The sequence below is a fragment of the Centroberyx gerrardi genome, chromosome 16 (genome assembly GCF_048128805.1).
Source record: "Centroberyx gerrardi isolate f3 chromosome 16, fCenGer3.hap1.cur.20231027, whole genome shotgun sequence".
Taxonomy (NCBI): domain Eukaryota; kingdom Metazoa; phylum Chordata; class Actinopteri; order Beryciformes; family Berycidae; genus Centroberyx; species Centroberyx gerrardi.
In genome coordinates, this window is record NC_136012.1 from 8,069,629 (window position 1) to 8,087,844 (window position 18,216).

General features: G+C 47.5%; 2 protein-coding genes across 2 annotated transcripts; one reads left to right on the top strand and one right to left on the bottom strand.

Moving 5' to 3' along the window:
- Positions 1–1,619: 1,619 nt before the first annotated feature.
- Positions 1,620–3,643, bottom strand: map1lc3cl (microtubule-associated protein 1 light chain 3 gamma, like). The gene is made up of 4 exons (XM_071897752.2): positions 3,479–3,643; positions 3,279–3,334; positions 3,047–3,153; positions 1,620–2,731 (listed from the first exon to the last, which is right to left on the bottom strand). Exons 1-4 carry the CDS (start codon positions 3,534–3,536, stop codon positions 2,545–2,547), a joined length of 408 nt encoding a protein of 135 aa, XP_071753853.1. The 5' UTR covers positions 3,537–3,643; the 3' UTR covers positions 1,620–2,544.
- Positions 3,644–6,401: 2,758 nt separating this feature from the next.
- LOC139910468 (uncharacterized) lies at positions 6,402–18,152 on the top strand. The gene is made up of 4 exons (XM_078289081.1): positions 6,402–7,095; positions 13,037–13,250; positions 13,825–14,064; positions 14,320–18,152. The coding sequence occupies exons 1-4, from the start codon at positions 6,799–6,801 to the stop codon at positions 16,905–16,907; spliced, it is 3,339 nt and encodes a 1,112-aa protein (XP_078145207.1). The 5' UTR covers positions 6,402–6,798; the 3' UTR covers positions 16,908–18,152.
- Positions 18,153–18,216: the final 64 nt, after the last annotated feature.

An 18,216-nucleotide genomic window follows, 5' to 3' on the forward strand; every position in this document is an offset into this window, starting at 1 on the left:
CAAAGAACATAAAAATAAAAATGATAATGGCAGTACTAACAATAACAGTGAAATAAGAAACTAGTTCTCAAAACAATCTAACAAATCATTCCATTACTAGGATATAATTTCGATATATATCGAAATTCAATATATTGCAATACGAAAATGTGACAATACCTATCGTGGGGCAGAAAAATGAATTGCGATATTAGCTGCATTACCTGAATTATATTAATTGCACTTTGTAATTATATTTTTAAATTGTTGTTTACATTCTAGCAAGCCAATCCCATTGCTAGAAAGCTTTATGGCTCAGAAATAAACATAATTCTGCACAGTCATACTTTGTTGTCATTGAACTTTTATATATTACATCGTATTGTGGTTGCAATGAATCGTGAAGCCCATATCGACATATGTAGCAGCTAATGTGGCATACTCCATCAAAATATACTGCATGTATTCTATCACTTAGTGGAAGATTTTCAAAATTGTGGTGAAATTTGGGAAAGTATGATGCTCTAATGTGTCTGCCTATACGTTTTTAGGTCTGCCTATGTCAGCCTATGGGGACACTAGCAGGCGTAGGTGTAGCACTAAAGTAACCTTCCTGCTCATAACTGTGAGTCCACTGTGGCTAATTGGCTGAGTGGATAATTTACAGCTGGTAGCAGCACACTTGATGTCCAGAAGTCCCCTTGTTCTGCTGTGATGAAGCACTGACAGAGTGCTGCTGGAATGCCCACAGCGGTGTGAAGCGAGAGGGTGCATGACTGTATGTGTGTGTGTGTTTGGATAGCTGTTCCCCCTCTGTCTATCTCTCCTTTACCCCGCTTCCTTTTTCCTGTCTTCTTCTGCGAGTACGTCACTATCTTCCCCCAGTCTCTCTTTCCCTCTTCCTTCCTTTCTTCCACTGTTTACAGGGGCCTTTCCCTGTTTTTCTGTTTCTCTGTTTTCATTTCTGTCACTCTCACCGTCTTTCTCTGGGTTTTTCTTTCTTTTACCCGTCTCTCAAAGTTTGTGGGTCACAGTTGTCCCTTCCACGTCTAAAAATAGTCCCTCCGCCCCCTCTCTCTGACACACTGACCCATGCAGATATTTGACTAGTTCAGGCTTATATAACATGGCTGTGTGTAGGGAGTGCCACTTCTCAGACGCAGGTGAGGAATGGGGCAGCTGTGTGTGTGTGTGTGTGTGTGTGTGTGTGTGCACGATGATGTATTTGTACATGTGAGTACAACAGCTACACTGGGAAAACACTGGATTCCCACTGTAACACGCCCATGACTTTATATAAGAGGCTCAGTTCTAGATAATGTAGTAGATTCCCATCCACACAAGTCTCTGAAAGGTTAAAAAACACTGTTGTCATGTGAAAACCTTGTAACATTTTGGTGATTTTCATGTTTTAACTCAACTTGAAGGATTCCATGGTTCCTCTATGGGTTGAGAAGATTCTACAACCCCTTGGGTCTTATGAAACCCTTTGAAAACCACATTGGATAAACTCCAAAATGCATGGTGATCAATGTAAAAACAAGCCTACATCATATTGTGACGGGTCTATCTTTCAGCCTATTGTCTCCACATATATTTAAATATATTCTGAATGCATCAAGCCACACAAAGTCAACACATTAAAAGGGCAAGGATTACTTTATTATTTGGAATATGGACAGCTGGGTACAGAACACATCAGAGCAGCATGAAACTGACATCCAGGTTTTCACTGAGTGCCTTCGCAGTCCGTCTCATTTTCACATTTTTGAGGGAGAAGGAGGATGGAGAGGAAGAGGAGGAAGGAGAAGATAAGTGCTACGAAGGAGTCTGATGACCAGCAGACGTTGACCCCTTTTTTGTAGGGTGGGGGGGGGTTAGGAGGGATGGGGGAAACTTTTGACATTTTTGCATTCAAGTTTCTGTATCGGCATTGCAGTTCTGTGACGTTTTTAGGGTATCTGTAGGGAAAATGTAGACATTTTTGTGACAAATGCCCAGTGAAGAGATGTAACCGGCTAAAATTCAAAATGTCAAAGAATCCCCCGGAGCTTCGGGAGGGACAGAATACTCTCACGACACTCGGAGACCTTTGCATGTCGTCTCTCCTCTCTCTCGACTGTCTGCTCAAGAAAACATCAGGCATCTCTATCTACTGACTTCTATACTCAAATCAATCTTTCTAAAGAGTCTTCTGCTATCTCCTAACAGAACACATGATCAATCGATCAGTTAGTTAACCAATCACATAATCAATCAATCAAAAAAAAAGACATCATCAGGAGTCCAGTCTCGGCGAGTTGAAGTGCCAGAGCGATTTGGAGTGATTTGGCAGTGTCGAAGGTCCAGAAGGGTCCATGAGGTAGGTTGGTACGCATGTTGGGGAAAAAAATAAAATCCAGACTCGGCTTGGTTCGGTTTGGCCCAGTTTGGCCTTTCTCAGTTTTGGTGTCTTCTACTCCAGTTCGGCTGTGTTCGGTTCAGTCCAGTTGTGTTCCGGTGCCACCGTTGGTCAAGGTGGACTCAGTTCAGTTCATTTTGGTTCGGGCCTTCGCTGGTTCGGGCTCAGCAGGGCGGTGTGGCCGCTGGGTGAGCCCCGAACATCTCCTGAGAGGCGTAGGTGATGTAGAGGAAGCCGTCGGGGTCTCTGTACTGGGAGTAGACCTCCCGCATGCTGGCAGACATGCAGGACATGCTCCTCTCCGACACCAGGAGGAACAGAGCCTGGCTCGACTCCAGGTCTATCTTGTTCCTGAGAGGCAGAGAGAGAGAGAGAGAGGGAGAGAGAGAGGGAGAGAGCAGTGAGGGGAAAGGGATGAGAAATGACAGACAGATGACAGTGTGTGGGCTGTGAGGCTCAGGACAGAGGAAAGACGAGTGTGAGGTGGAGAAGCTGAGGAGGAACAGTGGCAAATCTAGCAGGCTGGTGGAGAAAGTAGAGAGGAGCGATGGCTGCACTGAGAAGGGAAGATCAGTAACAAACTGGCTGAGAAATGGGGCAAAGATGGGGCCAAAGAGTTCAAAATGATCACACACACACACACACACACCATTCACAGATCCTTACCTGAGCAGGCAAAGGAACTGACCCAAGGTAAACTCGAAGGGAACCAGGAACTTTGTCTTGTCCAACAGGGGAAGAGTCTTTTCGCGGATGTACCGTTCCACAATCACCTGCACACACACACACACAGGCATCTGTGATCAACTGGTGGGGCAACATCACACACAGTGTAAAGTGGAAATTGTTGATTAAATGCAATATATTTGTAGTATAAAAGAGTGGAAAACCAACTCACAGGCAACTTGTTAGGGAATTTAGACCGAATACTGCACACTTCATCTTTCCTTGTTTCTAAAGAGAAATGGAGGACAACATGTTATACACATTATATCTATACATTGTAGGCCCACTGTGTTCACACAAGTGGATCAAGTAATTATAGAGATCAAAGATTCAACCCGAAATGTGAGGAGACGTCTGTCCTGAGTGACTTACCGAGGCATTTCCTTTGCTTGAAGGGCATCATCTCCATGGATTTCTCATAGGGAGCCATGTTTGCAGCTCGGGGCGGTTTGCAGAGACCAGCGGTGGTGGAGGTGGTGCGGCTGACGGTGCCGGCGGCGGTCTTGCCCGGGCTGACGGTAGTCCCCTCGGGTGGAAGCTAGCAAACCCCACCGGACCGCTCCGTCCACTGGGCTTTTATAGGGGCCCGAGCTGGGAGGGGTCGAAATGTGACACCAACAAACAAAGGCACACTCCTTGTCCTGATGACCAGCGTGTGGGTGCAGGTGTGCATCTGTGTGTAAGTGTGTGTGTGTGTGTGTGTGTGTGTGTGTGTGTTCTTGCCCTCATCACTGGTTCAAACCGGCTTCACACATACTGGTTATCTCACAGAGAGCACTCTCACATCTACTTGAGATATGGGTGCTGCTGACACACACACACACACACACACACACACACACACACACACACACACACACACACAAACACACACACACACACACACACACACACACAAAAAGGCATAGAAATGCACAGTGTAATGAGGGCATCCCACCAGCTGCAGAGCATAAACAACACATGATAGTAATGCAGACATTAGATAACAGAGACTCCAGAGGACTTTCTTCCACTCTCTGCTGCATAAACACAGCTAGATGAACCCAAACACTCACACTGAGAAAAGGTCATGCCATCTTTATCATGGGATTTGATAGCTGTCTTGTTCTGGCCAAATAGCAGCTGGTCAACCTGAGTCCTCCCTCTATCCCGGGTTACACCCTTATTTTAACAATAACTTACAAAAATCAGAATCAATAGTAACAATACTGGAGTGTGCTGGCTCCAGTGATTATTGGCTTGAAGTTTTCTCTTCTCTCTCAGTTTCTTATGTCCAAACTGTGGCAAATGCGGTTGCTTGTGTTTTACTCTCTTGCCATTCTAACTATCCAAATGAATGGGCCTTGGTGCCCATCAGGACCAGGAAGGAAGAGTTTCTATGGCACTGAGTCTTAGACACCAGTGACCTCAGTGAGACCCAGCTCTCCTCTGAAGATACCTTCAAGACCTATGAGACAGTAGTAGTAGTAGTGATAGTAGAAGTAATACTACTAGTAATAGTAGCAGCAGTAGTAGCAGTAGCAGTAGTAATAGAAGTAATACAACTACTAGTAGTAGTAGCAGTAGCAGTAATAGAAGTAATACTACTACTAGTAGTAGTAATAGCAGTAGTAGTAGTAGTAGTAGTAGCAGTAATAGTAGTAGTAGTAGTAGTAGTAGTAGTAGTAGTAGCAGTAATAGTAGTAGTAGTAGTAGTAGTAGTAGTAGTAGTAGCAGCAGCAGCAGCAGCAGTGATAGTAGAAGTAATAGTAGTAATAGCAGTAGCTGTAGTAGTAGTTGTAGTAATAGTAGTAAAAGAAAAATATTCGTACATAAAACTGAAAGTACATTCTAACAGACTAGACCATACAACAAAGAAAAGAAATTAAAGAAAAGAAAGCAGAAAACTAGAGCCCATCCCTGCCCCCAAACCCCACAGTCTAGCAGAAACAAAACCTTCAAGCTTATATATTTCTTCAAAGAACGGTGAAATCATCATGATTTACTACACATTGGGGCCATGAACTCCCATTTGATAAGATTTTGCCTGAGGAACCCCCTTGTTGTATATAGTTTGATTCAAAAGTGGACAACTTTTTATACTGTAGGTGGAGAGAGTGATCAAAACAGACTTTCCCATCTCATTCTGTCACTCTCCTAACTTCAAATTAAGAAAATAACAGTGAAATCAAAGTATTCCACATTTTTGGGAGTCACCACCAGCCTATAGAAACTGAGCCAAGGAAGGAGGATAAATCTAGTTGTGCTGAGTCTAGGCGAAGATCTCCCTCTGCTGGCTGAAAGTTGGCCTCAGCATGCACTGCACCTGTCATACCTCTCATAAGATGCAGCGTTAGCATTTCAGTAGCAGTAGTACTAAATAGCATCAGTAGCCTATAGATTGGATTTCAGAGAGCAGAGCTGCAGCCCTCCTGGTTTTCAGTGACTGTGACAACTTCTTTGAAAGGCAGCAATGATTAAAACAGCAGTCTGAACAGTTTTATCGAAGGTTTATTACAGTATTATATTAATGTAGATAGTGGTTAGGCTATACCACTAATAGTCACTGTTTAGGTATGTCCATAGATAGATAGATAGATAGATAGATAGATAGATAGAAAAATATATATTTTTTCCTAGCTCACATTTTCATTAATCATGACTCCTGGGAATCTGGTTAATAAATCTTGGATGGTTTCATTCTTTCAAATGGAAAGGCAGATATTTTTTGGTTTTGAAATGAATTAAACTGGACAGTTAGATATTCATGGATAGCTTATTTAGCCTAGTTGGATTTTTTTTTTCTTCAGCTTTGAGTAATGAGGATTTTTTTTCCCAAGCAGTTTGGATGTAGTCCAATAATAATGAAGAGACTTAATAAAAGACCTTGTATAACCCTTACTAAGAAGAACTATAGTAATCATATAGTGAATTTTAGAAGGATACTATACAAATATCGCAACAAAATTATTAACTATACAATATCCTCTATAAACATTACATTATAGTGATACTACAGGTGACAATACCATAAAGTACAATGTGGTTACTATAACCTCACTACTGAGTGCCAGACACTATAGTCCCTATGGGAACACTATAGGAATATCATAGCGATTTGTCCTCAGGCCTACAGTGAAGTTGGACGGCCAGGGGATTTTCCATGCGTCCATTCGAAAAACTTCCCTGACCAATCACAGCGCAGCTCTGGCGCAGTGGCTCCTCCCTCCCCTTGCTCACTCCTGGCTCCCTGATCCCACATGTAACGTTATCTCCCTCTGTTGCATTGTTTCATTGGGACCCAGCAGAAGGAACCTCTCTCTGGCGCAACTCCGAGGATGGACGGGGACGCTTCGTTACTAGAAAGACACAGTGTCACCCCGAAATCAAGCTTGGATTAATATGGAAAATGATCTCCTTATTTTAGGCTACAAGTGGATTCATGAATTCTAGTCAGTCAGCAAGGTTGGCTGGAAGGTAGCTACATGGCACGTTAGATGGAGACGGTGAGCACGAGCAGGATATTTTCCTTCATATTGCGTTAATTCGGTTTGCAAGCGGCTACTATGTTGCTATCGTCGGTCGCCCGGACGTGTGCCGCCCTGCCTGGCGCTGGACCTTAGCCCACTCGTTCACTCATTCATAGCACGGTAACCGAGCGGCGGTGGTCAGCGGTGCGCCCCGGTCCCGCCTGCCCGGCTCCCCCGACAAGGATGGCCGGCCGCCGCGGCTGCGTGAACTCGCTCTGGTCCGGAACCGAGCGCGTCCGGATCGGAGAGCGCCTGAAAGCGACGCTGGCCGGGGTGCTGGAGCTGGAGCTGCTCAGGTGTAAACACCTGGAGATGGTGGACGCCGCTCTGGAGGACAGACCTGCCGCCGCCGCCGCCGTCGATCCGCGGGAGGAGGAGGAGGAGGGGGAGGAGGAGGTGGAGGAGGAGGAGGGGAGCGGGACCCCGGAGAGCGCTGCCTCGGATGCCGACCGGGGCTCTGCGACATCCCGCAGGCAACAGGTCAGTCAGTGCGTCTGTCAGCTCGTAGCCCGGATCTCTACTTGACGAGATTATTAAATATGGATGCGGGGATGATGGTGATCTGCCAACAAGCCATTCCCCATGCAGCTCAGTAGACAGATTTTATCGCTGCCTTGCTGCGCCGAGGGCTGAATACCCAATTGACTGAGATGGTGACAGAGACCATCCAACCATGCAATCTGACCATTATACAAGCGTGTGACCGTCACATGGAAGTAATGTCATTTAGGTCAGGGTTACAGTACCGGCTACTGTCTGCGTGCTGTGGCTCAAGGTTATAAAGGAGGATGTGGGGGGATATGGGAAACCAGGTCTGGGTATTAACACAGAGCCACCAGCCAGATGCTGCTGCATTTTGGCTCTGGCTGGTAAATCTGTCAGCTGTAAAGGTCACTTTGACACCCAGTTTGCATTCAAATCACTCTTGGCGATTCTAAAATCCACTTTGGCATCTGGACAATCACACTGAGCCTGGTTACATTTCTACATTAAGTTGCCACCCGGGCCTGTTGACCTAAAACTTATTTTCCTGGTTAAAATCTAGAGCCTCTCTCCTCAGATCCTATGACAAGGAATGCATGTAACTGGTGGTTACACACCCATGATGACACACACTCACTCTGATGATCATATTGTTCCATAACTGTGACCCTGTCCTGTCCTGGAGCAAAAAGGTGCCGTTTTCATCTTCTATTGTGAAAGCCTGAAAGCTCCATTAAGGCACACAGGGGAGTGTGACCTACTCACACAGGTTAGGGTGTGATCTATCTTAATCAAACACACACATACATACACACACAACCCCTTTCCCAACCTTGCCCTGAAATTGATATACAGGTCTTTTTGTGCTCAGAATGTGGAGAATGTGGGTTGACATGTAATACAGGAGGACAGGGTCTGAGCAGGTCCCATGACATGCACAGCCCTGGATCCTGGGGGTTTACTGCTGCTGTAGGTGGTCCAGTATCTATGAACAGCTCTCTTTACAAGCCACAAACAACAGATTTGAACCTGTGATATCATGGAGATGTGAAATTTGGTGCTGCTCCATGGAGAATGAATTGGTAAGGTGACTGTGAGAGGATTTTCTGCTTCACAAATGATAGAACTACTAATACAGCTAAGCTGGGGGATAAATACTCAAGAAAACACTCTGTGGGGCCACTAAGCCAGACATTTGTGACCGAAACGTCGTCAAAAATAAATTAACGAAGTGCTGTGTGTGCAGGAATTGACTTTTTTTCTATGGACTTGTAACTTCAGGGATGCTAATTCCCTGCACTGCAACAGAGAGCACAGTGGTGTACATGTTGTTATCTATGGAGCAGCTCCAGAGTGTACAAACCAATGACATGACGGGTTCAAGCTCTGTTCAAGGTTTGTTGTTTTTGGCTTTGGGAGAGAGTTGTTCACCTCAGATATGAATTGGGCCGTCCTAACACTACACAAATAACATGCATGAATTCATGAGAGGTATTCCCTTTTCACAGGGGGTAACAAAGACTTTGGCTCTGTCACTCTGCACAAAATGGTATTAGAGTGTGTGTGTGTGTGTGTGATTCCAGTGAGTAACAATGGGACGATATGCTTATCTCACAATATTATTGTGAGATAATATGGGGTTCACGATCCCATACAACCACGGTACAATGTAATAAAAGTTCAGTGACAACAAAGTCTGACTGTGCAGAATTATGTTTATTTCTGAAACACAAATCTTCCGAGCGATAGAATTGGCTTGCTAGAATGCAAACAACAATAAAAATGTCATTACAAAGTGCAAATAATATAATTTGGATGGAGAGCTTGTGAAGTTGTGATGGACAAGCCGTCTCATTAGTGATTACTACAGCAGAATAAAATGTAGCTAATATCACGATTCATTTTTCTGCCCCACGATACGTATTGTCACATTTTGTATTGCGATATACTGAATTTCGATATACCGTCCCATCCCTACCAATGAGTGGTGTTATTCAGCAGCCTGCAACACACCGACATAATACATGTTCTTTCTAAATCAGGCCACAATTGAGGTCATCCTTCCATTCCAACTTTGCAGAGCGGTGCATTTATTGACCAAAATATTCCTCAGACAAGATGAAATGCGTCCCTCGTAGGCCGCACTAGAGGAAGGAAAATAACCAGAGACAACAAAATCTGTTTCACCGGTGCAGTGAAACAAACTGCGCTCCCGTCTGAGCGAGGGCCTGTGAATCTGAAGCGCTGCTGATAACGCGCTGCCCGCCTCTCTCTTACACCACCCACCTCTCCACATCTCCTATGTAGATTCCCCCCGTGGTGCTGAGACATCCTACGGCGAGGGTGAGCAGCATTACTCATTCTCACCTCCGAAGGGAGCCGCTAGTGTAGCGGAGCCGGCTGGCACCCTGCCCTCTGCCCGAGCCGGGCTCCGCCAATGCGCACCGACATTTGCATAGAGGCGGAAAAATTGCTGTTCTCGCTGTTGCCAAAGTGACCGTATTAAATTTAACCAGCACAGCCCATCTGAACAGAGAACAAGGCAGAGAAAGTAGAGTGTTGTCGCTTCTCATAAGGGTTAAAAAATTGCACTTATACTGTAAATGAAGGTTTCAGCCCTCAAGTATGTATTCATTTTAGCAAAATCGTGCCACCTGAAATTCATTAGTCACTGTTTTGAAAAACACAGATTGCTCTACTTAAAAATAGAACTATTTTGGAAGACAAAGTCTTGAGATGACTCATGAAGAACGTAATGCACTCTACTTTCACGCCAGCAATCATTTTATAAGAGTAGGTGGTGTTTTTTCCCCCCCAAATGGTTGACATTTCATTTTGGAATGAAACTCTTCAAATGTGCTTCACTCTTTCAATCTGTGAAAGTGCAGAGCAGAGGATTATGGCTGTGGAATGTCATCTGTGATGGAAAAACATAGATACAGTTTGAAATGAAACAAACTAGGGGAGGGCTTTGTTAGACATTTTACAACAGTCTTTTCAATATCTTTCTTTGTGGAATGAAAGCACGTTTCATTATTCACTAACATAAATAATTCTCTGTTAACCATTTGTACACACCATCTGCTTTTAGAAGTAGAACCAAACAATGCTCCATTGATTTCACCCATAAACGTCTGTCAACCTGAGAACCTGACTTCTCACTGTCAGAATCCACCATTTTGAAGTCTTTTCACACTTTTCAGCACCTTTTTTCACACCTTTCAGTACCTTTTGATGCCTTAAAATGGATGTCAAGGCCAAAAGTTGGTGAAGGGCTGACAGTGGATACCCAGCCAGTCCAGTATTCACTCTTCAGAAGCTAAATTCAACGGATAGAAAACACATAGAGGAGAGGGGTGGGAGAAGTAGGGGATGTGCTGCAGACTAGAGCTTGCCTTAATTCAAAATGTGTGTGTACCAATGTGTGTATGTGCCCTCTTTCTCAAGGCGGCCTGTCTTGAAATTAGGTTTAGTACTGGAAAGCATCATCTTACACGGGGAGCTATTAGCCTGACTTCTGGAGTGAGACAGCTTTTGTCTCTGTGGCTTTTAGCCTCGGGGTCCGTCTGAACTCTCTGAAAACGTCTGTTGTGTTGATTTTTCCATGCATCACCTTTACGCCCCATAAACATTGAAATGCATTACATTACTAAACTGGAATAGATATAGTTTCAGATGAACATGCACAGTGTGGGATGCCTTTAATTTCTAATACCGTATTAATAATGCATGGATGATACACACTGCACCATGCAGAACATGCAAGTATATCTGACTACTAGTTCCATCTTGCACTATTCGGTCAAACTAACAAACATGACACCCGCCGCAATTTCCCTCGCTCTAATCATGTAACACACATTTAGGGGGAGGTGTGTGGCTTGTGCAGCTAAGACCCTGCAGTATTATTATCTAATCAACCTATACATTCTGTACATATTGTTCCAGTGGGGTAAAAGCCTGCGTTTCTCCCTCACATGAAGGCATATCATATTACAGAGCTGGGAGCAGACCCCCACCTGCCTGTCTGTCAGCCTCTATGATTTGATCACGCACCCGTCTCTATGTAACGTTATATGCCGTAACATGCTTTGCATTATGTTGTTGAGGGATAATGTGGGTAATGTGTGTGTGTGTGTGGAGGGGCCAAATGTTTGTCCAAGGACAGACAGAAAGTGAAGACAGTTTTGGAGATCTTTGCTTCTTTTTTAAGGGTTAGATCTTAGTTTTAGAAATATGTGGTTAGAATTAGGGAATAAGTGAGTGTGCATTTGCGACAATGGCAACATGCGAGCGGAAGAAGACTCGATCGCGTGTGTCTAGGCTCAGGATGGGTTAAATATTTTGCGAGGCCTGTTGTGCTGTTGAGGTTCTGTGTGGGAGGAGAAGAGAGAGAGAGAGCGAGCGAGAGGAAGGGAAAGAGAGAGAGAGAGATAGAGAGGGAGAGAGCAGCTGTAGCTATGGTGAGTAGGGGGGTGGCAGGCTAGAAGGATATTATAGAGGGGGGGGGGGGGGGGGGGGGGGTGTTTGTCAAGGGGAGTTGGGAGGGGGGGTCCTTCAAGATGCCCTTCTCTCTCACCCGGCAACCACCCTGCAACCCCCCCCCACACACCTCTACCGCCCTCACTCACTCAGTGACTCACTCTTTCTTTCTTTCTTCTTCTCCCTCTCTCCTTCGGTCACACAGTCAGCCACGGCTCCCTTTAAATGCATAGAGTGTTAAAAAAATAAAAGAAAGAGAAAGAACGTATAGGATAAAGGGGGGCAGAAATGAGTCGAAGGTCCTAATCTCACGGGGGGGGGGGGGGGGGGGGGAGGAAAAGAGAGGAGATAAGCCTTAAGACAGGTCAAACTCTGAAACTCTTTCTCCCCCTCGGCCCCCTTTCCTTCCTTCCTCCCTTCCTCCCTCCCTCCCTTCATCCATCCATCCCCCTTCCCTTCTGCCGCTCCCGCTGTTCTTTGTTACGTCATCTGTCTTCTACTATTATCCTCCAAATCCCCCCCCCCCCCCCCCCCCCCCAGCCTCCTTCCTTCACCCCCCCCCCCTCCTCCTCTCTCTGTCTCTCTCCCTTCTTTCACCCCAGCAGTGAGTCACTACCTGCATTGTTTCCTCAGTAACAAGGGGATTGATCAGCGCTAACCACCACTCACAGTGTTTCTGTTGTCCGGGCCTGATCAGTTTAATGTATGGGCTCTTTGCTGTCCTGGGGGGGATGAGGAGGGTGCGGGGGTGAGGGTCACACTATAGCAAGCCCTTACTAATCTAGGAAATGGAGGCACTCTGCTATTCAAGTAGCGAGCTTGACGTGGCAATTGTTATTCTCGCTGTTGTGTGGGGCCTCAGTCTTGACTATTCCAGTAAGGGTGGTGACATCATCGGGGTGTGTGTGTATGTGTGTGTGTGGTGAATGACGTCACGGACATACAAACCCTGGGCTTCTTTTCACACTGGTCTCTTATTGTGTCAGCCCCGTCAAAGACATGCCGCGACTTGAACGGCTGCACCGAGGCTTTGACGAGCTTCATTGTTGTACTTTCAAGTGATTTTTTTCCCTTTTGGTATCACATATTCTCACATTTCACCACATACACCTGTGGAGAAGTTTAGGAGTCGTTAACCTCCAATAGTAGCTGCCTTGGCTCTTGATAACAGGCAGATAACTTCTTGAAAAGTGCGGCTGGAGGCACAGAAGGCAGTAATACTAGATTTTTCAGATTAAATGAAGTGAGAGGTGGGGAGTAAGGGTCCTCAGAGGGGCCAGTTTTAGCGTTTGACCATTCATGAACGCCTGAAGAGGTAAACACACTACAAAATGAAAATTTTCCACAGAAGTGAATCATCACTTTAGATTTTAGAGAGCAAGCCCTGCATTGTATATTCCAATGAGTGATGTCCCACTGTATGCTTTATACCCGCTCCTTTTTGTGTGTTTTTCAGGCTCCCTCTCCCTCAAACACAATGGTCCCACCCTGTCAGAGTAGCCCAGTGGACTGTGGCGGTCACCCTGGGGACGGGACGGTCCATTCCACAAACGGTGGTAACTCGCGCTGGTCTACTTTGTCCTGGGACACCCCCTCTGACCTGCTGTCTCCCCCGACTCCGGACCCCGGCGGTGCGGTCCAGCTGGACAGTGACTCCAGACCTAGCTCAGGTACTATTGGGTGGATGCTACACACACACACACACACACACACATACACTCGTGCTCAGGTGTTTCTGACAGTGTGTGGTCCACATCACGAGCCTGTACGATAGCCAACACGGTTTGTCACCTTCTGTTGGAACTAGAGCTCACCTTGTGTGAGAGAAGTCCCATTAAACATTAACCGTACCCTTTTTGTCTTTGTTTACTCTCGCCCTATCTCACTTTGCACTCACTCATTCATTTCCCTCCTTCTCGCTGTCAACAACTTCTCACCCTTTCTTGCCCAACTCTTGTCCATTCTCGCTGCTACTCTTGTCTCTGTCTATGCCCATACACCTGCCTCGGTCCTTTTCTCGGTCCTACCCACTTCTTCTTCTATTTATCCAAACAAACGCATCAGTATTTTTCCCTGGAAAGACCTACCTGACACCGGGTGTTTAGTATCAGTTGGCAATAGAGAGAAGCAAAACAGCCATTCATTTATATGAAAATGTTGCAAATGATTACTTTAATGTTGGCAGGCATGACACGCACATGCACAGACACAGACAGTGAATTTGTTTCCCTCTCTCCTGTCCAGGTTTCTATTCAGTGAGTGGGAGCTCTCTGTCAGACTCGTGCTACTCTGTGTCCAGTGACGCTGCTCAGGGAGGCCCAGGCCCGCTGGCCAGACCCGTCAGGCTGTGGGAGCAGAGCCCTCTGTCTGGTGACAACAGCGACACCCAGTGGTTGGAAGGTGCAGTGCAGCAGCAGCAGCCGCAGCCTGCAGTGCAGAACAGCCAGGAAGACACGGAGGCGACAGAGAGGAGACCGGTATCAGGTGAGCTGGTAGATATTATGGATCCATGTTGCTGAACTGCACAGTCTAGAGCAGTCTACAATGAGTGCAGCAGTCGAATAAATTTCCACATTCCACATTCCTCATTTTCCTCATTTTTTTTTACTTTTACAATGTAAAAGATCCCAGATTCATTTAAACTAAATATTTAAAATAAAAATTGAAAGGTAAATGTATTTTTCTCTCGAGTTCTTCTGAAATAACCAAATTCCCTTCTTCTCTTATTGTCTCTTATAGTCCCAAGTGACCTTGACATGACTGGACTGAGCTTTCTCTCTGACCTCTGCTCGGGCCTCGGTGACCCTCAGCCTTCCTCCCTTCTCTCTCTCCTCGACCCCTCCTCCCCTTCCTCCACCTCCTCCGTCCATCCGAGACCCCAGCTGGACCCGCGCTACTGTACGGACCTGCTGTCCCGTCGGACCAAAGAGGTGTACCCCTACCCCAGCCCGCTGCACGCCGTGGCCCTCCAGAGCCCCCTCTTCACGTCCCACAGCCAGGAGCCATCGGCCTCGCCCAGCCCTGAAGGACCCCATTCTGATGAGCCACCAGGATCCACCACCGCCTCCAGTCTGGCCCTCCAGCCTCACCAGCCTCCTGTCCCGGCCTCCCTCACCCAGCTGGAGCAGTACATCTCACGGCTGGCTCACCAATACCGCCGCCGTGTGGTCTCTTCCACCTCGGACCTCACTCCAGCCGCCACCCCTGGCCCAGTCACCCACCGGGGCCTTCGCACCCCTGGCAAAAGTCACGGTTCCACCCAGTCCCTTTCTGCCTTCGAGAGCCGCAGTACGCCCACCACCCTGCCAGGGGGCAGTGTCACGCCCTGCAAGTCCCTGCTGGGGAACTCGGCCAGAGTCAGCCTCAGCAGTATTGGGAAAAAAGCCAGCAGGAACTCCATCAACCTGGGCAACCTTCCTTCAGCAACCGGAGAAGACTTGAATATAAGTCTGCATCTTAACCTCAACCTCAACCTGGCCCCGGGTTTAAATGCGAGCCTGGGTGTGGTGGACAACTCCAAAACCAGCGGAGCTTTGAGGAGTGACTTTGCTGCTGCCGCCTCCACTGCCTCTGCTACATCACTGTCCTCCTCCACCCCGACCCCAGCGCTTAGAGCTCGGCCTCGCATTTCCACCTGCCCCTCCTCCCTGAGCCACCGCAGTTCTCTGGAGGTCACTTCGGGGTCCGCGGCCAGTTCTGGATCCGGGCCACCAGCCTTCTGTCGCTCCCTGGACTGGAGCAGCGGTGCCCCGCCTGGGCCTGGAGTACCAGTGTTTGGTGCGAATTCTGGATCAGCTCCTGGGTCTCAGCGTAGCAGCTTGATCCAAGAGTCCGTCTCCAGCCCCAAGCTGAGCGAAGACTCAGCTATGGTGGGGGAGATCTCCCGCCTTTCCGGCCTGTCCAGAGCGGTGGTGGTGGGGCTGATGGAGCAAGGTGTGGAGCTGGACGTCGACTGCTTCCAGGCAGATGCTGCAGGTGAGGCGAGGGGTCAAAGTCACAATCGCTTGACGACCCAGATGGAGCAGTCGCATGACTACTCTAGAGTGCAGCTGCGAGGTGCGTCCATGGAGACTGACCTGAATCCACAGAGACCAATACAGCTGTCTCTCAGTGTCACCCATTCTCCACAGTCTCAGTCCAGTCTCACCCCTCCTCTCTCGCACTCCCCCCTGTCGCACTCCAGCAGCCCCATACACCCTTACCAATCGGTTCACACCCCCTCTCCGCACTATTCCTCGCACTGCCATTACCAGCAGACCCCTTCCCCGTCCGACCCTCCCTCCTCCACGGCCTCCTCCCCTGCCTCCCGTCCCACCCCCAGGGGCCGCTCCCCTCCCCGCCCTCTCCAGCCGTCCCCCCTGGGCCCCACCCCTCTGTCTGTGTTCCGACGGGATGCGCCCTCCCAGTGCTCCCTGCCCCGCGCCAGCGCCAGGGCCTCTCCGCTGGATCACGGCGGCATCCGGCCCAGGGGGGGATCGCTTCGGCAGAGTGGGGGAGGAGGAAGTGTGGGTGGTGGTGGGTGGAAGCGGGCGGAGGGGGAGGGGCTCTACAGAGGGAAGCATGCGTCCCGCGAGTTGATCAGGGCATCGACGGTGAGCGGCTTCGCCAAGAGAGAGAACTACAGCTCCGTTTGGGGAGAGGAGGAGGAGAACGAGCGAACAGCGGCCCAGACGCCCAGAAAGACCTCCAACAAACTCTGGAGGGGGTTCGAGGGACGCCTTTGGGGGAAAGAGGCGGAGATTCAGAGAGAGGAGATGGACAGAGCTGAGTACGGCTACGGATGGACGAGGAACAACAGCGGAGGCTGGAGGAAAGATCACCAAAGGGTGAAGGGCATGTCCAGCAGTAAAGACAAGAGACCAAAAGTAGAGAGCTCTCCCAGCTTCTCTAAGAAGAGGGGGAAGGATGACAGGGAGAAACGCAGCTCCAGCCTCAGGCTTTCCAGGAGGGCTCTGTTCCGGAGCGAGTCCCAGGGCTTGCTGGTGCCTCGTGCCCAGAGAGAGGAGCCCACCAGGCGGGCACACTGGGTCTCCTCCCTAGATGTGGGACGAGGCGGCCTGGAGATCGAGAAGGAGGAAGGGATCAGATCGTTGGGAGTCAAGGAGGACAAGCGCCTCTCCTCCACCGCCAGCCTCTTCAACCTCTCTCGTTCTCAGAGCCTGGAAGGCAGCTGCCACTCCCTCTCTCCTCTCTCCTCCCCCTCCTTCTCTCCATCCCCTCCCCCACGGATGCCCCTCCAGCGCTCCCGTTCGCTGCGGGACTTGGGGAGGAGGGTGTTTGGCTCCATGAGGTCCCTGAGCCTCAAACGGAAAACATCCAAGAAGTGAGACATGTCCAATAAATGCGCATCTCAATAGTTGCATCTTCCACATGTTACAATCAAAACACCAGTGACAGTTTGTATTTTATTTTATGTAAAGGGAAGTGCCATCATTTTTCATTTTCAAACTTAGAGGTTTGTGACTCTAAACTAGGGTTAGACTGATATATTGATTCACCAATATTGGCCATTTAAAATATCAGATATGGGCCCAACATGTTTGGGAGTTAACAGGGCCGTCTTTTTACAGCTCCTAAAAAACATAAAATGCCAATCAAATTTCTCCAAACAGCTTGTGCCTCATAATAAAAGTGTTTTGTAGCTTAATTATTGTACTGTGGGCGCAAAAGTGCAATATTTACCTCATTATCTCGTATTTCTTCGCTGACAATGCTCTCATCACCCTACAGCATTCTGGAGGAAGACTCTGCTTGCAACCTTAGGGTGACTGTTGGCACACTGTAGTATAATGCGTTGTCGATAAGGAAAATATAGGGGATAATGAGGTAAATATTGCACTTTTGGATCCACAGTGCAATCGATTGGCTACAAAACACAGAAGCAGAAGCTGTTTGGAGAAATTTGATGGACATTTTACACCTTTTTTGGAGCTGTAAAAAGATGGCCCCATTAACTTCAATGGTTTGGAGCTAACTTGCTGTGTGTTTGGTTGTCCTATGAACTGCAGTGGAGTTTCAAATGACATAGGGGTGAGTAGATAATGATTGAAACTTTCATTTTGGGGTGAACTACTCCTTTAAGGAGCTGCAAACCTTAAAAGAATTTCACTTGTATGGGAGTTTCATTGGAGTTTTAGTGTCACATGGTCTAAATGCTGTTTCAGAGGCTTCTCCACCTTGACAGGAATAAACTTCTGGGGGACACTTGTAATTTTTGGGCAGGAAAATGGTCAAACTTAAAGATATTTAATATCGGCACAAAATATTGGTTGTCAGCAGCTGAAGTACAGAAATATCGGCCTACTCTAAACCATGAGTGTGAATGTGTATGTGTGCGCTCCCCTTCTGCATGCTGCTCTGTGACTTGTTCAGTGATAATGGCTATTGTGAGAATGTGATATTCCTCTTCTTTGTTTGTGGGCAATATTGCCTTTGAAGTACAATCATATTGGCCAGATATTGACCAAAATCAAGCAAATACTCTTTAACTTGATATTGTGCTCAGGATTTTGAAACGTATATCGAATGATTAAAATACTATTGATAAGAGTTGTTTGAGACAAAATGTGGCTTCTCATGGCTTATAATTAATAAAAGAAACTTCTAACTAACATGTACTCTGCCTGAAATACCTAT